This window comes from Euprymna scolopes, chromosome 32, assembly GCF_053919585.1.
Source record: "Euprymna scolopes isolate OS-2025 chromosome 32, ASM5391958v1, whole genome shotgun sequence".
NCBI classification, from domain to species: Eukaryota; Metazoa; Mollusca; class Cephalopoda; order Sepiida; family Sepiolidae; genus Euprymna; species Euprymna scolopes.
This window is the reverse complement of record NC_136513.1, coordinates 40,192,409-40,217,189: the sequence shown is the minus strand read 5'-3', so window position 1 is coordinate 40,217,189 and position 24,781 is coordinate 40,192,409. Positions and strand designations below refer to the sequence as shown.

The following is a 24,781-nucleotide window of genomic DNA, read 5'->3' as shown; positions in this document are numbered from 1 at the left end:
GAAGCCTTTTATGGTTTTATTTAAGTCTTTGTTCTAATAATATGTTTTAGCAAAAATAATAATAATAAAATACCGTTTTATGGTTTTATGTAGATCAAATAATTTACTCACCTGAAATGAATATTTACCGCAGTCACCGCTTATCAAGGCCCAGAAGCCACACTAGGATAAGTGTTCAGAGGTGTTAGTTAGACGGTGAGTTAATATCGTGACGATCAGTAATGGCGGAAGTTGAGTAATTCTGTTGTTTATTACATAAGAGAACGGCTCAACAAAAACTTATGCCAACACGTTTATATTCCTCCCACGTTGAGGAAAATTTTATAGGTATTTTTTGTCGGATATTATAGTTGTGTGGTGTTTGATACTAGCTTCACTGCTCAAGAATCCCTCGTTGGAAAAGTACAGGCAAACCTGATATGTTTTTTTTTTTTTTTTTTTTGTTATTGTTTTTGTTTTTTGTTTTTTGTTTTTTTGTTTTTTGTTTTGTTTTTTGTTTTTTTGTTTTTTGAAAGACCGAATCGCGTCCATGTTGAGATGCTCAACGAATGATTGATTTCTACATTTAGCGCAGATGTAACTAAATATCTATATCAAGGTTGAAAAGAAATCGCGCTAACGGACTTACATAACGAGGTGAAGCCATTTAGATTTGTCATGAGTCGACGCCATTTTTGTTTGATAACTAACTCCTCAACAACAAGAAATTTTCTCACTCTGCCTTGCTCTTCTCTCTGTTGAACAAACACAGAAGCTTTCTTATAACGATAAGCAGGAGGACCATGATAAAATGAAACACAAATAACGCTACTGCCCAAACATCAAGCATCATGTATTGATATAAAGGGATATCCTGACAGTAAGAGCGCAGATGACTCCCTCCAAATTTAATCACGTAATCAATGTGGCGTGCTGCCCGCGCAGCCGGATGTTCCGGCGACGATTTCAATATTGTACTCGCTTTTTGAATATTAGTTTTATATTTCGGATTCTCGATCACCTGGTTGATGTTGCTTACCAACTCGTCGCTCGTGTAATGATGAATATCCATCGAAATTCCAAACTCTTTTTCTTGCATTCTTCTAGCATTAAAAGCTTGATCCCCACCTACTGGGAACCCAATCATTGGCACCGCGTGGTAGAGACTCTCATATTGACCACCGTTGCCGCAGTGGGTGATGAACAGTTTCACGTTTTCGTGGCCGAGGATATCGTTCTGTGGTAGCCATTTGCTTATAAAGACGTTGGGCGCAGAAAAAGAAGAAGGGCTGGTTCGTTTCCAGATCACGCTGTAAGGTATCCTCTTAAAAGCTTCTTCTAGTTTCTTTTCATGCTGACCTCTTAGCGAATTGAGTACGCTTCCGAACGACACAACAATGATTCCATGTTCAGAAGCGTTTGCAAATCGTCCCAAGTCCCCAATAAGGGGTTTCGCCTTTCGGGTGTAGATTCCCCCGATGTATTTAACATTGGGTAATGATGCCAACGGATAATCAAGTAGGGCATCGTTTTCAATGATGTGAAGATCGGCTTTACGTAGCAAGGTATCGAAAGAAATAGCTGGTTTCTCAGGGGCGTATTCCTTGACGCTGCGAATCGGGGTACCCATGGGCTTGCGAAAATAAGTGGATATCAAAGAGATGGCGTTTGTAAAGCGTTCAAAGAACGACATCCGGTCTGAATAAACGTTGTACCTGTGTGGAAAAACTGAGAACAACCATGGCGTTCGGTGTAGGTTAGGTTGATTTTGGGAACTCATCAGTATGAACGGCGTCGAGAGACGAAAAGGAAAAATGGCCATGCAGTTACTCATAAACACGCCATCGATAACAAACAAAGAGGCATTCACCGATTTTAACATCTGGAAAAAATCCTTGTCCATCAGCAAATCATCGCAGACTTCCGCGTACATGTCTAATAATCCCATCGGATTTCTTACTTTTTCTTTCTGGTTCCGAGGCTGGTTAGAGGCACCAGGAACCCGGAAAGCTTCTGGAAATCTAGTTTCTAGAGAAAGATACCTGACCCCCTCTCTGGCTCCGAGAACAGATTTCACTTGTTCTGTAACGGGGAAGTAGCAGTCATGACCGAGTATCTGAAGTTCCCGGGCAACGCGAGTTTTACTAGTAAAGTGACTGAACAGCGGTAAACCCAGGAAGATAACATTGGCGCTTTCGATCACCGAAATTATTAGCGTAAACATCGACAGCAAGAATGGAAAGAGAATGTGCTTCATCTTTTCTGCAATAGCATCAGTCTAAAAAAATAAAGAAAATTATGTATTTATATATTACATCAATTCAATGAAAACTTTACCAGACAAAAGCAAGTGTAAACTTAAAACTAATATAAATATTTATATAGTGATTTCAACCAAATGAAAAAAACTCAATACAACCAAAATAGAAAGTACAGCTTGTAATAAAGCAAAAGAAATCAAGATTGTAAATAAAAATTTACAAGCATTGAACAGAATACTGACAAAAAAATTATTAAGAAATCCTTAATCCGCGCAGTTTCAACGAATGCTATGCTTCTCTTCAGTGGAAAGAAAGATCTTAGCAAATTACTAAAACAGCCGAGCTAAGAATTTGCTGGTTATGACATTCGATGAAACATCGTTTTATGATAGTCATAAAACGCAAAAACATTGTAATGTGATCATATCGGTTCGTTTGTGTCCCCATTTTCATTTTTCGAGTATTCTGTCGAACAATAACTTTTCTTGTTAATTTTAATTTACAATCTTCATTTCTTTTCCCTATATATATATATATATATATATATATATATATATATATATATATATATATATATATATATATATATTCCGTGTTTTCCGTATTTTCCGTATATATATATACGGAAAATATATATATATATATATATATATATATATATATATATACCGTATTTTCCGTATTTTCCGTGTATATATATATATATATATATATACGGAAAATACGGAAAATACGGTATATATATATATATATATATATATATATATATATATATATATATATATATATATATATATATATATAGTGTTTTGTCCGAATGAAATGAAACTTTGCTCATAACTAGTTTATTATATTCAAAACATCACATCAAAACACTAGGGTCTTTGGCCTTTTTTTCTCCGTTCTACAGCATATGTTCTAGATGACCTCTTTTGTTTTTTGTTGGGTTTTTTTTGGTCACCCTGTATATATATATATATATATATATATATATATATATATATATATATAAATCACTTTGTGTGTATGGGTACCTTTCTCAAAGTTTCCGAAACAGCTAAGCCTATCTTTTACAAATTTCACACAAACGTAATTCATATATCTGGCAGCGTTCTTCGATATGTTTTGTACAGAAATTCATCCGATAAGTATCGAAAATCGAAAAATTCCGATCTTAAAATTAGCTTTTCTCTTTTACAGATAAAAAAGAAGAATTTTACTAGGGATTTTTACGTTACACCGGCCAAAGGAGATAATAAAATTTCAGCAAATCATATTGTCATCTGGAGATAGAGCCTTCAACTACGGATCGAATGATCCCCTGTTCAATCTTGGGAGTACCTCACCATTTTATTTTTTTTTTTCTTATTAATGACTTCAATTTACGATAAAAGAAGTTGTACCCTGTAAAACTTCTGCAAATCGTTTTAATATTTTAAAACTAAACATTAATCAGAAGCGACTTTTCCAGGGCATTCATTGTCAAGCCCAAATATCAGCTGACGTAATATTATAAACAAACACAGACTAAATTTGATGAATGACATTATTATTATAATTATTTATTTTATCTTATTTTATTAGGTGGGGGGGGCTAATTTGTCCACCGAGCAAATTATTCCTCGTAATATATAATAATCAATAAGGGGTTTATTCTATAATAATACATACGCAATTTGCATAAATTAAAATATCATGTTAATCGTATTGTACGACCGGGCTACGCCGGAAGGCTAGCTAGTATTTATGTAAGAAAAAACGGTTTGGAAAAAAAAATGACATTTAGAATTGTATGCACAAAAGAGAGGACACGAAAAGAATGTAATCAAATTTATTTATCATCTCGTTAAAATTTTGTAATATTTCGTCTTTATGTATTATTGTTGGTACTGAACGCTACATAATTATATTAAAACTAGCTATAAAAATTTACTCAGATTGGGAGGAAAATAGACATTTTTTAATAGGTTCTTGAGAGTTTGGATTTTTCTATAGTTTTTCTTTAATTTTCGTTAATTTGAAATCTAAATGGAGACCATTTTTTTTTAGGTTTTATAAGTTTTTTTTATTATTTTTTTTTTTTTTTTACAAATGGGTTACCGCAAATCAAGGCCCGGGGGCCATTTGAGGATAACCGTTAATATATTTATTGTAATCATTTTGACCATAGCTTAATAATCGTTCGTGATGGAAATTTTGTATAATTAGATTATTTACGAGTTCGGCCCAATAAAAACTTGTTTATGTTAGACTTGAAGACAACGATATTGTAGTCAGCTGGAAAGCAGACCGGTGAAAGAGTTCCACAGGCGGGAAGTTCTAGGAAAGTTCATGGAATCCACGTTTGGGTTAAGGCATAGATAGAGAGTGGGGGAATTTATTGATAGTGATTTTGGCTAGATGAGTGAAAGATTGGCGCGGGGGCATAGATTGGAGCACGGTCGAACATTTGTCATAAAAATAGTGATAGAGCAGAGACAGATTCGCAACACCTACTCTGTGTCAAAGAGATTGTATAAAAGAGAAAGTGGATCGCCTACTAGATTACAAAGTCGGTGTTGAACTTTTGACAGCGCAGGAAGTGCGAAACAACTTCAGGTGAATTGTTATAAGCAAGTTTGTTTGTTTTTTAATGATTAAATGACGTTGCTCAGGGTGCTGTTAAAACGGTTGAATCATTCTACCGCTCTTGAAAGTATCTGATTCCCGACACGATCTTCTACTTGTATAACAGTCAAATGCGTCTTAAGTTGGAGTACTACTGCCACATCTGAGGAAGAGATGCTAGTACTCTTTTCTGCCATGACAGGGTAAAAAAAAAATTAAACAAAAAAAGGGCTTCGAAATCTAGTAGGCGATATCCATTTCTCTTCCTTCCAATCTCTTTCTCACAGAAGAGACGTTGCGAGTCTTTCTCAGCTATATTCTTATTTTCATGACAAATGCTCGACTGAGCTTCAATCTTTACAACAAACACGCGTTTAGCTACAACAATTGTCAATAATTTTTCCCACTCTCTATCTGTGCCTAAAACTAAACTAAAATTCAATGAGCAACGTTTCTTTCCTAGCACTACATCCGTTGAACACAATACCGCCAGGCTGCTCTTCAGCTGACTACAACGTGGTCGCTTTCAAGTCCAATCTAAATAACTTTTTCTCCGGCTGTTTTCTTAAATAATCCAATTCTCCCTAATTTTCACCATTGTTTATCATCACGATGGCGTCTCGCCGACAACCTAACACGCATTAATCCTTATCCGCAAGTGGCCTTCCGGCCTTGGTAAAAGGAAATGGTAATGGTGGACAATTTTAAGAATCGCGAAAAAAATGCGTTCAGCAGTTAAAAATAACGTAATAGAACAGCTCATTCCATTGCAATTAAAGATTTCCAGGACAATTAAATTGGTTTGATGTCATTCCAATTTTTCCATGCATATTGTTTGCCTCGACTTTGTTCTTCCTCAAACATCCTGAGCTCTTCAGTCACCACGTCTATTTTTCCTATAAGGTTGTGTTTTTTCACGCTCCGACATTGATATAAAAAGCCTAGTCTTTCTATTTAAAAAATATTAAAACGAACATGTTAATATACTCAGTCATGGATATGCGAGCGACTACATGAAGGTTAACTAATTTGCACATTCTTTTTAGTACAAAGCTCTTATTATTACAAAAATAAAAATAAAGATGTAATTTTTATTTTATAACTAGAAGGCCGTCCGGTTTTGCACTGGTCTTAAAATGTTACATAATAAAGGGCTGTCCCCTTTTCATGTAAGTAAAGAAAAAAAGATACCTCACTACTGATGCAATTCTCTATCTCTATAAAAGCCAATTACGTCCAAAGATGGAGTACTGCTGCCACATCTGGGCTGGAGCTTCAAAAAACAGCCTATCCTGCCTTGACAAAGTACAAAATAGACTTCGTGGCTAAGTGGGGGATGCTCTCTTCTCTTCCCTGCAACCTCTCTACCACAGAAGAGACGTTGCGAGTTTGTCTTTGTTTTATCGTTATTTCCATGGCAAGTGCTCGTCCGAGCTCCAATCTCTGGTCCCCCCTCGCCAATCCTTCATGATAAACGCCTGTCTAGCTAAAACGACTGTCAGTAATTTCCCCCACTCTTTATCTGTGCCTAAATCAAAACGTAGATTCCATGAACATAGCTTTTTTTCTGAGAAGTGCACGCCTGTGGAATTCTCTTCCGTTTGCCTGTTTCCCACCTGACTACAACTTGGATGTCTTCAAGTCCAACATAAACAAATTCCTAATTAATCGCCCCCTTAAGTAAGACACTTTATCAAATCAACAATACCAACTATTACTACGATATTATCCCATTGATTATTGTACACAAAATAACCCTTATCCCGAGTGGCTTACGGGCCTTGATAAGTGATGATCCCCATTTAAAAAAAAAATAGGGAATTAGTTAAATGTAAATATGAAATAGGATAGTCAAGGATTCGAACTTGCAAAGCTAGATTGGGAATTGAGAATTCCAATCATAAGTTAAAATAAATACAGAATGTTATTGAAATAAAGAATGTTGAATTGCAATAGTTTAGCTTACATATCTGTACATGGAAAAGGAATGTAATAATGCTATTTGTTTCTGTGAAAATTAAAATAAGGAATTTAATCGTCAATTGAAATTGTAAACATATTTTTAAAGAGGTTATTTGAAAAATAGGTTACTGAACTCGGGGTAATGTCAAGTTTGGCAACGTGACACATGTCATCAAACATGCTTTATTAGCACATGTTTAATCATCTTAAAATACGCTTAAATATTTTAAGATTCAAACATATTTCATATTAATACTCAAATAGCCAATCCTCTATTGATTATTGTCCATATATATTAATGATTTCAAAAGTTGTTTTTTTTTAAATACGACTTGGGTACCATCCGCTAGAATCGAAAACAAAACATTCAGTGTTCCAGCCATAGTCGGTATTAATCTCTCCAGCATTATCGGCTGAGTTATTAACATTTCACCAAAAGTCTCCTGTGGTGTGCGTCCTTTCAAATACAAAAACCGGATCACTGCTCGACATTCAACAGGCTCCATTTCACACCTGACTCAGTTCAAACACCTGTAAAACAGAAATCACAATTAGTTCAAACCTGTAATTTGTCACATAACCCGTAGAGATATAAATCATTGCACATGCAAAATTTCAGCTAGATCAGACAACTGGAAATGGGTCAGGGGCATTACTTATTGCACGCCCCTCGTACCCTGACCAGTAGCAAAAGCTAATTCGTAGCAGCAAAAGTAGCAGTACCGCCTTGAGCTACTGAAACTGTGTTAGCATCCTGGTTGATGGGTGATGAGGGCAGGGTATCGCACATGCCTTCACACGTAGTATGGATGAAAATTGCTATATATAAATAGATTATATATTATTATTTATTATTGTAATATAGTATACTCTCAGCACGCTCAGCGTTGCTCAGGCATAAACTATGATTAAATATCATATTTTAATTCGTGCAGATATCTCATTCATTATTATAAAGCCAATTCTCGATTGATTATTATATTGTACCCAATATATAGTAGTTATTTCGAGAGTAAAATAAAATATATTATTTAAGTGCCATCAGTTATAATCGAAACCAAAATATTTAACGCCCTTGCTTTAGTCGTTAGGGTTTGAACTATAGTCAGAAAGATGTGGAAATAGTTAAAGATGAACCGACTGTATATTTGTGCATGCATGCAAGAGCACTTTAAGTGGAATTACGCCTGACAAGTTCCATTTTTTTCCAATTTTGAATCTTTAACAAATATGTTTACCGGCTAAAAACCTATAAAAGAATGATTCACAAACAAATCCAATCATTTGTCCCGTCCAACCCCGCTCAGGGGAGATGCAGTTGGGAAAAAAATGGAGACAGACATAGATTTTATAAATTAGATTTATCATTAAACCTTAATCCTAAAATTATTATTCCAGTTTTTTATCTTACCTCATTGCATGATTCTGACTCAAGAAAATATTTGGAAATATTCTAAAAAAAAAAAATGAATATTTGATAATATTAATGGATGCCCACTACGGATTGTAATAATTTAACAAAATATATATATACAAATTTGCACGAAGAGCTTCAACCGCCCTTCCTCTTAGCCACTTTACATAAAACTATAAGTATAAACTAAATATAACCCACATTACTCACACTTGTGTCTGGCAGCTGTTTTCCTAATTATTAATGATCAGTTAATAAGTTAAAAATGATCCATGTAAATATAAATATATAAACATATACACATGTCTAACGTTACACAAATGCGTGCGCACACTAACAGTCACACATATGTAACAGGCTCCTTCAGTCTTTGACAGACTATGGATATCCACGAAGGCGGTGCCTGCGCGTGAAATTTTCGTGGATGGAGGTGCGTAATCTCCAACCAGACCTCTTCTGAGTCGACAGTGTTAAATACCAGTGGCAAGTGAAATGTATGTGCAGGATGACTGGAAACAAATGCCGAGATAAGCGGAGAGCACATACAGCGCCTAGTATTCCCAAATGGTCACCCATTTCGTACTAACCAGGCTCAACGTTACTAACTTCGGTGACCTGATGAGAACAGATGTGTCAACACGATTATGCCGTATATCACACACGTGTATATATATATATACTAGCAATCGGTGCCCGGCTTTGCCCAGGTGTTTTGAGGTTAATGCTGAGAAAAAAAAAGGTCAATTTTTTAAAACTTTGACCCCTATTATGACCTCTTAACATTTATTGTTTAGGGATCAAGTAAAGTTAATAAGTTAGATCCATGTCCAAGGAATCTATATCTAAAATATCACGTGTTTACTGTTTAGACCCAAAATTGTAGGAGGAGTTTGGTAGAGTTCTCAAAGGTCAAATCGTTGAATATTGACCACTTAATCGCCAAATTTCTGTCGAAAACCTATCACATCGATTTTCCCAAATCTCAGTACCCTGTATATCAAATTTCGAATCTCTAGGCTTAAAATTGACAGAGTTTTAGCGTAGGGAAATGCACACAGACACACAGACACACACAGACACTTATATATATATATATATATATATATATATATATATATATAAACATGTGTGTGGCATCCGTCAGTCGAAACGACTATGGATCTGCACGCAGCGCCGTATTAAGATGTTTTTATAAACATAAACATCATATATATAAGGATAATAGTACGCCATACATATAACAAAAGACCATTATTTACTCAAGTGAAAGGAAAACCCGGGGGAACTTTACCCAAAAATAAATCTATATTTTTTTTGTGTGTAATGATAGTCTTATAAGCGAGTAATTAATAATTCAGCCATCTTGATTCTTAACCAAACACAAAGTTCAAGTAGGGGGAGTTCCCTTTTTTTTGATAGCGAGGCCAAATTTCGCGAATTTGGCCTTTTTTTAAAGCAGTTTGGCCTTCAAAATTTCTGTTTGGCCTTTTTCTTCACCGATGAAATCTGGAGACGCAACGGGAATTTTCGGCAAAAAAATGTTGTTACTATCAACATCTATGTAATGAAATACAATTTGTGGCAAAATTTCAGGAAAAACTAATGGATGGTTATCTCGTAATAGTCCGGACAATTCGCTAAATTATCTCGTCAAAACCTTAAATCTCGAATTTTTGTGCATTTTTTTTGGGGGGGGCTAATTTGGCATAATAGTGTCCATTTAATAGTATTATCTTGAAAAAATAAAAAAAAATAAGGAAAATTACCAAAAAAAACAAACAAGAACAACAAAAGTGTGCCGTATTTTTAAAAGTTTTATTGCGTTGTTTTTATTTGCTTTTTTTATTTCATCGGTGAAGAAAATGGCCAAACAGAAATTTTGAAGGCCAAACTGCTGTAAAAAAAAATGCCAAATTCGCGAAATTTGGCCTCGCTATAAAAAAAAAGGGAAATCCCCCTACTTGAACTTTCTGTTTAATTTCGCTTGTAGCGTTGATTTTTTCTTTTTTCGCTATAAAAAAATAACTACTTGATGAAATTACGTGATTTTTTTCTGTAGGAAAACTTTATCCCATGACGAGTACGTACAATATATTTTTTTTTAAATATTTCCATTTTTTAATGTCAATGGAAAACTGCACAAGTACCCAAACCCGTAATGTAAAGACCACGAGTGAACGCGCGTTTTTTTTTTTTTTTAGTTTAGTTTCATAATGGCGGCCGTGATGTCGGAGGTTCGATTGTTAGATTGTAAGTTAGTTTCGTATTTTTGTAATTTGTAAATCGCAAGTTAGGAAAAAATTAAACCCTTCCAAGATGGACAATAAATAAAGCCATAATATTTTATGGTAAAGTTAAGAGCCTACGAACCATAGGTTTTTAGGAGATGTGATTATTGGATTAACCAATCAGAAATCGTCTGTGGCACACACATCTCTGTTTTTATAGATATATAGAAGATATATATATATATATATATATATATATATATATATATATATATATATATATATAAATACTTCAGAATAGTTTTTATTTAACAATCGGTTGTTATGGAAACGTGAGATTATATGGTTTACAAAATATTACTGACAGTAATATTCTATAAGTTATCCCATCTAAACAAGAATTGCTCGATATGCAAGATAGAGCAAATAAATTAAATTGTAATTCAATGAATTTCAAAAAACTCTCATTGAAATGAATTTCATATCAAAGAATTTTTATTATTCTAAGCAAGACAAATAATGCTTTAGAAAGTTAATCTCCTTAACCTATAGGGTTTTGATGTTTACCATCTCATCAGAGGAGAGAAAATATTGACAAATATTTATAAGGTATGCACCCTATTTGCTAAAGTCAGTGAGACATGGAAAGTCAAAGTCAAAATAATAAATCTATCAGAAGTCCTTTAGCAGGAGGATTTGGTGAAAAAGGATATGAAAATATTTTTAGATCCAGCTTGCTTGGTAAAATCCATGTTATGCGTTCTTTACATCCCTTTGGTAATAAGGTCCTTATGGTGTGGTTTATATTTTATTATATTAAAGTCTTTGTGGTGGTTGCAGCGGGGAAAAATGTCTTTGTGGCGGTTGCAGTGGGGAGAAGAAAAAATTTTATTTTTAAATAATAATAATAATAATAATAATAATAATAATAATAATAATAATAATTGGGTGTTAGCCGTTTGCTAGGGGCAAGGAACAGCAAGGGAGGGTGTTGTTTCTGCATGGTTAGCATTAGAAGTGCTAGATATTAGTCCCTGTCTGGCGATGTCCTTTCAGTGGGGTTATTTGTATTTCTCTATTTGCACTTTCTCTTGTGCCTGCAGCTGCAAATTATCTCTGATTGAGGATATTTAATTTATTAAGTGCCGTTATAATCTCGGTCGCTTCTGTGTTACAGAGCAGGTAGTATTTAGAGCCTGGGTTGTAAGATTTGGATTTTCTTAATATTTTCCATTTTAAAGAGAAGTTTATGTTTGTTGTCAAATTTCTTACTAGGTTGGATGTTTTTTGTCTTAGGCGTCTCTCTGAAGAACGATTGTAAGTTGTTGGAAATTCTGCCTTTTATCAGGAAGGAGGATAATTCTATGTACGTGTGTATTTTGGGGTTTGTGTGCGGTGTATTTAGAGTGTCTTCGTTTATTTGGGGATAAATTGAGTTTATATGTTCCGGGGGTTGTTGGGTGTGCGGCTCAGTACTGTCTATTCCTATCGGTTGCGTGATCAGTTATTCAATGAGTGTGCTATTATTTGTTGAGTTATGTGAGTTCTCGCTGGTATTACTGGTTCTCTGGGAATTGGGCTGTCAAGTTATTTGCTGTCGTGGTAGATGGAAGTTCAGTTACTGTGCATGAGTATGTATATTTAGAGTTTCTTCGTTTATTTGGGGATAAATTGAGTTTATATGTTCCAGGGGTTGTTGGGTGTGTGGCTTAGTACCGTCTATTCATGTAGGCTGTGATCATAGCGTAGTATCTGTTAACTGTAGCAAGCAGGGTCAATGGTAAAAACATTATTATTATTGTATTCTTATTAATTGATTTGAGCGACGGATGGTCGCTGGATCAGTTATTATGATTAGAAGAATAAACAATTAAATTGGGGAAGTAATGATTGGCGTGTGAATCGCAAAAGGAATGTGAAAATAGAAAATATATGTAAACATTATTTTGGGGTTTTTAATAAACAAATAACTAGTTGTGGACATTAGGTTGGTCTGAAACACGTAATTAGGTGACGTAAGAGAACACGTGATGTAGTAAGCTTTGGAGAGATTCAGAGAGTTGAGGATTGACCACCAGAGCGGAGAGACGTCTAGACAGGGGTAGACAGACAGCTAGGAGCGGGCTGTAAGAATAGAAAATGTAGACGAATTGCAGATCCTGTGAAAACCATTTGAGACAACTGTAATAAATTTATATTATAAAAATATAAAGAGTTGTTTTATGGTTTTGCAAATGAGAACAGATGTCTCAATTGGATGGTGCTGATGGTTTTTCACGGAGCAGCGGGAAGATACAGAAGAATTCTTCAAGAAAAAAGGTATGAAGAATATATTATTCTTCTTACATATGAACTGTAAAAATATCTCGTGTGATAAATCTGATACAACATGATTCAGTTTACACGTCAATATCATGTCCTCCTAGCTAAACAACATACATACGATTTATACGTTTATTATCTGTCTGTTAAAAGAACAATATATCACATCCACTAGATAACTCATGACACGTTTTAATATATCATCTCCTCGAATATAAGCCAATATACAACATTCCTGCCGGTTGCGTGATCAGTTGTTCAATGAGTGTGTTATTATTTGTTGAGTTATGCGAATTCTCGCTGGTATTACTAGTTCTATGGGCTTGGGCTGTCAAGTTATTTGCTGTCGTGGTAGATGGAAGTTCAGTTACTGTGCAGTGTGCATGAGTATATGACGTCTGAATGTATACAGTCATTCTCCAGTGGGCAGCTATTTGGGTTGTTACAATTACAGTTTGGGCGAGCTAGACTTGGATCGCCGTTAACAATTTTCTGTGCTGATTCTATTTTCTTATTATAACAATCTATATTTACCAATATATATAGTTTTTGTGACTTCATTTCTCATTCCTATTGTTCTCCTATATATATATATATATATATATATATATGTGTGTGTGTGTGTGTGTGTGTGTGTATTTGAAATATCAATTAAAACATAATAAGCATGTTGTTCTGTCCCACCCTGTATTATATATTATATTTTAATTAATCCAGAATTCTTATTTATTATAAACAGAAAATGCTTTGACAAGCTTCTGGGCTTGACCTGTACTCCTGATCTCAAATGGAACATGTACATCACATCTGTTGCCAACGTCGTTGGAAGAATGTGGAATCTCTCTACTGTTTCAGTAGATATCTCACTGCTGATGAAATTCTTTATCTATATAAAAGTCCAGTACGTCCATGGATGGAGCATTGTTGCCACATCTGGGCAGGAGCTGCTAGAAGCAGCTTATCCTACCTTGACAGAGTACAAAATAGACTTTGTAATTTAGTGGGGGGGATGCCCTTTTCTCTTCTCTGCAACCTCTTTCCAACAGAAGCTACGTTATAAGGCTGTCTTTGTTTTAACGTTATTTCCACGGCATGTGCTCGTCTGAGCTCCAATCTCTAGTCCCCCCTCACCAATCTTTCTCGAAAAACACCCGTCTAGCTGAAACCACTGTCAATAACTTTCCCCAATCTTTAACTGTACCTAAATCAAATAGATTCCAGAAACAATGCTTCTTTATTAGAACTGCATGCTTTTAGAACTCTCATCCATTTGCCTGTTTCGCAGCTGACTGCAATTTGGTTGTCTTCAAGTCCAACATAAACAAATTCTTGATGAACCGCCCCCTTGATTAATCCAATATACCAAATTTCCATTAATAACGACTACTACGATAATATCCCATTGATTACTGTACACTCAATAACTCTTATCCTCGAGTGGCCTCAGGGCCTTGATAAGTGGTGACTACTATGTACAAAAAAAGAAATCGCATAGGTATTAAACGTAATGTTAAATTCTTTAAAAAAAAAAAAACGAAGTAAAAAAATGGAAAGAAACTGAGACATGTGCATGTGAGTATTATGGTTTTTTGTTTGTTTTGTTTTTTTTTTCTAAATAGTTCACTTTTTGTAAGTAAAAAATAATCTTAAAGACAGTGAGTTAAGTACGATAAACATTACATCGGCTGGACATGGCCTTCAAAGAATGTTTTCACACCAACTCATACTTAGCACAAGGAAGCTGCCATATTTCACAACCGTGCATGCGCAGTCGTGGAACAGTCGAAAACAGTTAAATACCCGGTGGCTTCCCACGTACCAATTTTTCAATTTCGACCCTTTAGCTCCCCTTTTTGTTTTCGGATAAAAACAGATTAAAAATTTTCCACGTGTCTGAATACCATGTATAATATACCAAATTCCAAGCCTGTATATCAAAAATTCGTTGAGTACATAGGTTGAAAAGTGTCCTTATACACGCGCGCACACACACGCACACACATGCACATTCTCACTTTTTTACACACACATATATATATATATATATTCAATTTGTCTTTACATAAGCAGTAATCTGTTGCTACACAGTCATGAGCATGTTTCGCTAGTAATCAACCAGAATCTAATAAAGTAAAGCCTCAGTTAAATACATTTCAAGGTGCTGTGCTCTGTTCTCAGAATATTGCAGGTATATGATAAACTAAATACTCACGAATTAATCAACTATATTTACTTTAGGGACTGCCAAAAGTCACCACAGAATTACCCCACCCTATATGTAATACAATGTAACTTTAATATAAATTAATATTATCAGTATAACTTTTTACCATTTAAAAGAAGAAGGGCAAAATAAACCAATAATAATTTTTTTTAATTTTTTTCATCGTACGAAAATAATGAAATTGCGAGGCGAAAATCGTGTTTATATAATTGGCGCTTTAAAATGACGTTCCCATGTAGTAGACATTCCGAACGTGAAAACATACCCGTATTTAATAAATCTAGCAAAAATCAACTAATAGTCAGATTTTCGTAAAATTTTCGATACTTATCCATTTTAGAATGAAATTACATATAAAATGCAGTTTTCGTAAAATATATGAGGGGAAATATTTTTTTAGTGCGTGCCCTCCCCCCATATTTATTTTTTTCGAAATTCGAACAAAATATATTTAAATATATCGACATTTCTATTTATTATGAAACATAAGAGTTCAAATAAGTAAAAAAAATATTTATTTTTTACAAATGTAAATACACATATTGAACAAAAATTTACCTTGAAGTTGCAATTAAAAAATTGATATAAACTTAATATTATTATGCATTTTTTTTTCAAATAGCGTTTTTTTTTTTGTTTTGTTTTTTTCGAATTAATATATACTATAATCAGTTGAATTGCCAAAAAAAAAATCACTCACATTTTTGGGGCAAAATATAGTTGAGATGGTTTAACACTTGATTCTGTCCCCAGTTCGTTTTCGAAATGATCTGTCGACAATTTTAGTTGTAATACTATACGCCGAGATTCCAAAGCACTTAAAAAAAAAAAAAAAAAACTAATAATTTCCGCAGAATGAATTCGTTAATTTTGATACGTCATCGTTTGCAGATGTGTTTGTTTCTTTTCACGATGTCATTTTGATAAGCAGTAAAACACGAGTTCTGAAAAATTAGTAAAAGCTTTTATCTTTGATTACAATGTCAATGATTTGACATTTTTAAATCCCGTGACAGCGAATGCCATACAATTGTCACACAATGTCAGATTATTATACACATCATTTGAAAATAAATGATAAAATAAGTTTCTATTTTATATTTTTCTTTGTCTATTTATCTGTCTGTTCAACCTTTTCTCGGCAACTATTGGTCCAATCTGGCTGAAATTTTGTGTGAACCTTTGTTATGATGAAGTGCAGCGAACTAAGTATTATGCTATCCGTTCGATGCAAAATCTGAGATTAATGTGGATTAATAGGGATGTAGGGGACTAAAAATTAGAGGACACTGGGGAGGAGTAATCTGCCCCTTATATATTCCTTGTGTCTTTTACTTTTGGTCACGGGCAGACGTGTTGATTTTCCCTCTCAAGGAGAGGAGAACCTTTTTCCACCACGAGATGAGCTCTAAGGTCTTATTCCACCAACCGGTGAGTCTTATTGAACATTCTCCATTGTACTATGTTGTGTTGTTCCTATTTACAATGCCTCCCCACGGGACAGAGTTAGACACCAGGGTCGTTTTTTAACGTGGAGAAAAGGAACAAAAATAAAAATTGTCTCAGTCGTGAAGGATTTCTCCTCCATTGACAAAGAACAAGAAATTGAAGTGCAGCATCTGAAGAACAGATACTACGCTTTGATCTTGTCCTGTGTTCTTTAAATGTTTGTCAGTGTACATTAAATGTGTAAATGTAATTGGGCTATTGTGTTTTATTTGTATTTTTCTGTTTAGTTTAAACTAACAGGGATTAATAGGGAATAATAAAGATTAGTCACCACTAGGACTCTGACAACAGCATATTCTTTTCCTTGTTTTGATTCTCAGGTATATATCCATTGATATCATATGTTTTTATGTAGAGTGATGTGGTTCTCGGTTGATTAATTGTATCTGTGTCGGATATATACTCGAGAGTAAAAACAATGAAAAGAATATGCTGTTGTCATAACCCTAGTCATCACAGTGCCACATTTACTCTAGAAGTTTTTTTCAAAATCTACTGGGCCGATCTGACTAAAATATTGTATGGATCTTTGTTATGATAAAGTGCAGCAAACTAAGTATTATGGTATCTGTTCGATGTACAGTATGAGATTAATGTGGATTAATAGGGATTAATATAGATTAGTCATCACAATGTCATATTTACTGAAGAAGTTTTTCAGAATCTACTGGGCCGATCTGACTAAAATTTTGCCTGGACTCTTTTTATGATAAGTTGCAGCTAATTAAGTATTATAGTATTTGTTCCATGCACAGTTAGGAATTAATAGGGATTAATATGGATTCATAGGAATTAATAGGGATTAATAGGGATTATATATACAGAATATGTATATATTATATATATATATATACTAGCAAAAGTACCCGTCGTTGACTGTGTTCAAAAAAAGCCTACAGAAAATGGACTGATTTATGAAAGTATGATAGGTTATGAAAAGGAAGGGTTGTAAAGAGATAGCTTCGAATTTGGGAGTATCAAAACCAAAGCAAAATATGATGAAAGTAAAAATAAAATAGATAAACCCCATAATTTATTATACCATACCTGTTCACACTGAAGCACTTATCACAATATTCTGTGGATCTATATTAAAGAACCTTGTTAAACTTTGTGACACATTTCCATTCTATGGAGGTCAGGCGCGAACGAACACCCCATCAGTTTATTATACTATATTTCTTCAAACTGAAACATAATTATCAAAGTATACTTATGCAGATAGATATGAAAAGTCTTTATTAAAGTTTGTGCCTATTTCCATTCTATGGAGCTCAGGCGCGAACGCAGACCCCACAATTTTATCAAAACATCCCTATTTAAGTTAAAACATACTTATCAAAGTATTCTTATGTACATCTATATCAAAAACACTTGTAAACGTTTTTTTTTAATTTTTAAATTTTTTATTTCCATACTTTGTGGACCAGGCGCGTATCACATTGATACGCCCATCAGATCACCTCAAGTTAAGCAACGTTGAGCCTTGTCAGTACTAAAATGGGTGACCATTTTGGAATTCTAAGTGCTGTATGTGCTCCTCACTTATCTTAGCAGTGATGAGACGATTCCAATATTTTTCCCGATTCCGATACAATTACTGATTCCGATTCTTTATAAATCTCTAAATATTTGACTATAGAGTTGTTATTTTCCTTGATTTCCATTAAAAAAAAAACACGTTATAAATATGCAGATATTTTCCTAAACTTCAAAATACACTTTGTGCAAGATGATCTATAGATTTTAGCTTTATTGGTAATTTAAAATCAATAAATATTCATTATTTCAGCATTATTACTAACAATGGAAGATTTTGCTTTCAACAAAATCAAATAAAAAAAAAAAAGACAATTAAAAGAATCGTATTGGCATCGGAAAATAGGCATCAATTTTTCTGATTCCGATACAGATTCCGATATCCCAAATTTGTCAATTTTTCCGATTCCCGATTCCGATTAATCGTCCCAACACTAGTTTTCAGTAAGTCTTGGGCCTCTCATTGCCACTGGACCCAAGCAGTGACGATTAAGAAGAGGTGTTGGTGTGGATTGTGCAACACTTATCACACTATTACACACGTGGTTACCCTTACAGACTGGACGGAGGCATCGATCCAATAGAGGTTAGTAGTTAATGTAAAAATGGGCACAAATTTCACCATATTTAATCCTCAGTTTGGCATAAAGCACCCATTCTAAGTCAACAGGCTATAACTCTTGTTCATTTTAATGGATTAAAAGGCTACTACATTATTATTAGTTGGTATAACCGTCTGCATTAGGGGAGATTTTATAATTACAATGCTAAAATAAATGTCTGCCTATCCTTTAAGAAGCTTTGATAGGCTCCGAGAACTGATTCTCATGTCATACCTAAATTGGAAAACCTTATATCTAATCTATTGCTAGGACAATTGAAAAATGGACCATTTCTGCCGCCCCAGGAGATCACTAATACTTGGTGCAATCATTTATTTTCATAAAGTGTCAGCTATATCCCAAGGTGGAGTATTCCTGCCACACCAGAATACACTTGACTTTTAGGCCTGTGACGCAGTGGATAAAGGTGTTGAGTCTCTACATAACAGGTGAACACTGTCTGAAAATAGCGGCTTCAATCCTACCAAAGAAGGCCAGAGAATTAGTTGGCCAAAATGTGGTGAGACAACAACTATGGAAGGCAGTAATTACTGGGAATAAGTTACAAGAGTCAGCATTCTTATCCCCCATCAGGATTAATCACAGGAAGAAGGCCAGAGGACGAGTTAGCCGAAACGTGGTAAAACAATACCTATGAGATGAGTCCACAAAACGAATGAATGCACAATTGACAAAATTCAGAATCAACTTCAAAATCAAGTGGGAAATGATCTCTTTCGCTCTTTACAGTCTTTTCCTCACAAAAAAAAAGACGTTGTTAGTCTCCCTCCACTTGCTGCCAAAACAGACAAAAATTTTCTCTTTGTTTTTTTTTCGATGTGCCTAGTATCAGACGAAAGTTCCACAAATAGAGCTTTTTCAAAAGAACTTCCCGCCTGTGGAAGACATTTTTTTTTATTACATTTTCACCCCAAACAAGGCATATTGCCACTTTGATATAGGGGGCTACTATCAAGGACCTAAGTTCCAGGGGTACCATGTAGGGAGTTTAGCAACAAGATATCTGTTCACATTACACTTGAACTTCTGCATGTTAGTACAGTTGGGGAAGCAGGAAACCAGAAAATTCCAAAGTCCTGCAGTCCTGGGAAGTAAAAGGCTTTCTTACATCTAGGGATCTCAACTGTGTAGGGGTGGGATTTTGCTGCTTGTTGGGTTTGTCGGAGGTATTTTCGTCGAGGGGGTACGAGAGCTTGTAGTTCGTCAGAGCATCCACCATTAAAATACTTATAAAAGAGTCAGAGAGATGCAACATTTCATCGGTGAGACAGGGGTTGAAGTTTAGATGACAGTTCAGGACCTATTAGGTTGGCGACTCTCTTTTGAACCCTGTCCAGGAGTGATAGACTAGTAGCAGATGCACCATCCCGAATGTTACAGCAGTACTTCATACATGGGCGAATGGTGGCTGTGTAGAGGTACAGCATACTTTCATACATAAGTAACTTTCTAGCACGATAGAGAAAGCCTACCTTCTTTGCAGCAGCCTTAGCAATAATCTCGATGTATCTATTCCAACTCATGTTTCCTGTGAACATTAAGCCAAGGAGCTTGAACAAAGTGCTCTCATGTAAAGTATCTCTAGCCTTAGCTATTGCTGGTTGGTAAGGTTTCGTGTAATTATTAAAGGAAACGAGATTTGTCTTGGAAGCATTGAACGTTACCATCCATTTATGACCCCATTCCACTAAAACTGAAGATTTTCCTGTAGGGTTTCGGCCATTACCTTAGATATGTGCTCATTAGTTTTCCCCACGTTCCTGTTATAGGGCGTGGTGTCATCGGCAAATATACCCATCTCAGAGACAATTTTATCAGGTAAGTCATTAATGAATATCAGAAATAATAAAGGTCCAAGGATTGATCCCTGAGGTACACCTGCATTTATATCAAATTTTTTTAACGTACGCCCATCAAGGACAACCTGGATTTTTCTCTCATTTAAGAAGGATTTAATTATACTAAGCATACCATAGGATTTTATTTTCATCAGAAGACCATCGTGCCATACCCTGTCAAAAGCCTTAGATATATCTAGGGCTACTGCCCCCCTCCCCTGCCTTATCCAGTGCTTAGTATAAATGTTCAGAGATTACAGTTAGAATATCTGCAGTAGAACGAGCTTACCTAAATCCATATTGGTGGTCTGACAGAAGTTTAGCAGCTGTAAGGTGGTGGACTAGAGCTTGATTAATTAAGGACTCAAATATTTTGTCGAAAAGATGGAGGAGGCTAATTGGGCGATAATTTAATGGGTAAGTTCTTTTGCCAGAGTTTTTGTAAACTGGTACCACAGAAACAGTTTTCCAGCAGCCAGAAAAGCAAGATTCGTTAAGGCATTTGTTAAAGAGTTTAGAGAGAACAGGAGCGACCCCAGCGGGGCATTTTTTTAATAGCACAGCTTGGATAAGATCGGGTTCACATGCTTTTGAGGTGTCTAGGTTTTTTATAATATCATGTACTTGGGTGGGCGTGAGCTTCAGATCAGCTAGTGTCGTTTCTGTCTGTAGAGGAAAATCAGGGAGGGAATAGCTTGCCGGGTCCAAGGTAGAGTTTGAGTCAAACTGACGGGAAAGCATGTTAGCTTTCTCAGTTGCTGTGCAAACAACCTCATGATTGTTTGATAGTGGGGGAGGGGGGGGGTATTGTCGATTGCCCATTATTTATTACATTATTGTAGATTTTTCAGAAATCACGAGTTCCTAATTTTTGGACTTCAATGCGTTTCCTGGTGGTTTCAGTGTATTTACTCTTAGCTGTTGCTACTTCTTTCATACAATTATTTCTAGCTTCTATATACTTTACTCTATTTGTACAGGACTTATGCCGGATAAATCTACGGTATGCATGTTGCCTCTGAGCAAAGGGACTGCTTTCCTACAGATTATAACTTGGCCTTTTTTCATAGACAATGTTAACAGATCCCTAGCTATAAATATCCCCACAAGTATTCTTATTTGGGAACTCTGGTAAACAAGGAATACAAGTTGAAAAGTTGAAAAGTTCTTTATCCCACGGAGTTTCAAAAAACTGGCTCATATCATCAGAGGAAAATGCTATTCATAGGCAATATATGAATTTGCTGATTAGCACAAGAATTGAAAACTGCAAATTATGAAAGAAGTTTTTGATATATACAGGGTGGCCCAAAAAAAAACAAAAGCTAAATGGAGGCCATCTAGAACATATGCTGTAGAATGGAGAAAAAAGGCCAAAGACCATTGTGTTTTTATGTGATGTGTTGAATATAATAAACTAGTTATGACCAAAGTTTCATTTTATTCGGACAAAACACTAAGAAACGGGGCCTAATTAGATTTGAGGCCCGTTTTTTTTTTGTAATTCTGTGTATGTATATATATATATATGTGTGTGTGTGTGTGTGTGTGTGTGTGTGTGTGTGTGTGTGTGTGTGTGTGTGTGTGTGTGTGTGTGTGTGTGTGTGTGCCTTTTGATAGTAAAAAAATATATTCTTTTGACGCATATATTCAATAAAATTGTTCTCCGAAAATTGCCAGATTTATTTAAGCTCAATAAAGATAGATTTGCACTTTCAGAGCATAAATATCAATGATCTATAAAATAAACGTATAATAAGTAGAGTTTTTATTTTTTACTGTTATCATACAACCAATATTTAACTAAACACGTGTAAGACATATCATACAACCAATAATCTATGCATTATTACGATAGCATGTGTGTTATTTTGTGTGTCACGATTACATCTTTTTTCTTCCAAGTGACTGTCATTTAATTGTTATGGCCTTCAGTTCTTGTAATAAATAATTTTACCAAGAATTATTCATGTCTTGGTTGGTTTCGGTTTCAATAATAGCTGAAGGTACTCAAGTCGTTTATTTTTTTATAATATATATATATATATATATATATATATATATATATATATATATATATATATATATATATATATATGAGAACGAAAACGTTGCTTCCCTATTTAAGAGGACATCATCAGAATTGAGTTAAAATTTGCTGAGGAAACAGATTATATATATATATATATAGTGAAGAGGGAAAGAATTTTGTATTCCTTCTTACTCTGGAAAAGAATTTACAAACATGCGTGTCATTTATATATATATATATATATATATATATATATATATATATATATATATATATATATATATATATATGGGTGACGATTTGGGAAGGCTAGGCGCTGTATGTACCATACCAAGTCGTAGAAATTCCCAGATGGATATTTCACTCGATTTTATTAATAAAAAAGAAAATCCCTCGATCCAGCTTACGAAAAGTGAGGGTGAAACCGGTCAGCTGACCTCCCCCATTATTTTTTTTTTTTCATTTCCCACTTTTAATCATGAACATCAAAACGGGTCTTCCTGTTATGACTGCAAGATCCACAATTATATAAATGCAACTTTGCCTCTCTGTGTGTGTGCGTGTGTGAGTTCGTTCCTTATAGACTCCAAAACTGTTGAACAGATTTGCTTTAATATTTACAGACCTTTAGTGTGTAAGTCTGGGGATGATTTTAGTTAAGTTTTCTCTCAGAATACCCTCGATAATTAAGGATAATCGATAATCGAAACAATTATTTTAATTTATCTATTATCGGTATAGCCATTTTTCCATGTTGTCGCTTAGCAACAATGATAGAACAATGAGCCGTGAAAAGTGGGTAAGTTGATAGCATGTTTTTTGTTTTGTTTTGTTTTTGTTTGTTTTGTTTTTGTTTCGATTTTGTTTTTTGCATGACGGTGTCTGTAGGTTCAAACTTCACAGGTAAATTACAAAGAATTTTATAAGACTTGAAAATATACGTGTTTTTTTTGTTTTTTTTGTTTGGTTGGTTTTTTTTTGGGGGGGGGTATTTTTTTATTGCATGACATGGTCTGTGGGTTCAAACCACGCACATAAATTTCTTAATGTTTTTATTTCGTTAACTGAAAAAAAGTTTACTTAAAAGATTGGAAAATTTACGTGCGTGTGTATATTTTTAAAATATCTATTATTTTTGCAATATAAAACTGAAATTACGGTACATTAATTAAACTTTATAACTGATTATAGAGACAACATTGTAAACTAAGTAAAGATGAAATAAAAAAAATATATTTGAATTTCACTCGAGTCACATAAAATAAGAAAACTTAAAATAAAACTTTTTATTTTAATCAAGTTTGCTTTAAACTAAGTGTTTGGTATAAAAAGTTTTTTATATATAAAAAAGTTTTTATATATAAAATGTTTTTATATATATAAAAACTTTTTTATATATAAAAAAGTTTTTATATATAAAAAAGTTTTTATATATATAAAAAGTTTTTTATATATAAAAAAGTTTTTATATATAAAAAAGTTTTTATATATAAAAAAGTTTTTATATATATAAAAGGTTTTTATATATAAAAACGTTTTTATATATAAAAAAAAGTTTTATATATAAAAACGTTTTTATATATAAAAGGTTTTTATATATAAAAAATTTTTATTTATAAAAAAGTTTTTATATATAAAAAAATGTTTTTATACATATAAAAAAGTTTTTATATAAAAATGTTTTTATATATAAAATAGTTTTTATATATGAAAAAGTTTTTATATATAAAAATGTTTTTATATATAAAAAAAGTTTTATATATATATATAAGTTTTTATACATAAAAAAGTTTTTATGTATAAAAAAGTTTTTATATATAAAAAGTTTTTATATATAAAAAGTTTTTATATATAAAAAAGTTTTTATATATAAAAAAGTTTTTATATATAAAAAAGTTTTTATATATATAAAAAGTTTTTATATATAAAAAAGTTCTTATATATAAAAAAAGGTTTTTATGTATAAAAAATTTTTATATATAAAAAAAAGTTTTTATATATAAAAAAAAGTTTTATATATCAAAAAAGTTTTATATATATATAAAAAAAGTTTTTATATATAAAAAGTTTTTATATATAAAAAGGTTTTTATATATAAAAAAGTTTTTATATAAAAAAGGTTTTATATATAAAAAAAAGTTTTTATATATAAAAAAAAATTTTTTATATATATATAAAAAAAGTTTTTCTGGAAAGAAGTTTATAAGATTTGAAAATTTACATGTGCAGAGAGAATAGCTGCT

The 24,781-nt window shown here is 33.6% G+C and overlaps 1 protein-coding gene across 1 annotated transcript; it reads right to left on the bottom strand.

The window, feature by feature from the left end:
• Positions 1-424: 424 nt before the first annotated feature.
• Positions 425-15,808, bottom strand: LOC145256106 (UDP-glucuronosyltransferase 1-2-like). Its single transcript, XM_080114692.1, has 2 exons — positions 15,698-15,808; positions 425-2,257 (listed from the first exon to the last, which is right to left on the bottom strand). The coding sequence occupies exon 2, from the start codon at positions 2,234-2,236 to the stop codon at positions 713-715; it is 1,524 nt and encodes a 507-aa protein (XP_079970818.1). The 5' UTR covers positions 2,237-2,257; positions 15,698-15,808; the 3' UTR covers positions 425-712.
• Between the last annotated feature and the right edge of the window lie 8,973 nt (positions 15,809-24,781).

What these genes read in the sequence shown, in the direction of transcription:
- LOC145256106 (XM_080114692.1), bottom strand. Translation starts at nt 2,236, where the DNA reads ATGAAGCACATTCTCTTTCCATTCTTGCTGTCGATGTTTACGCTAATA.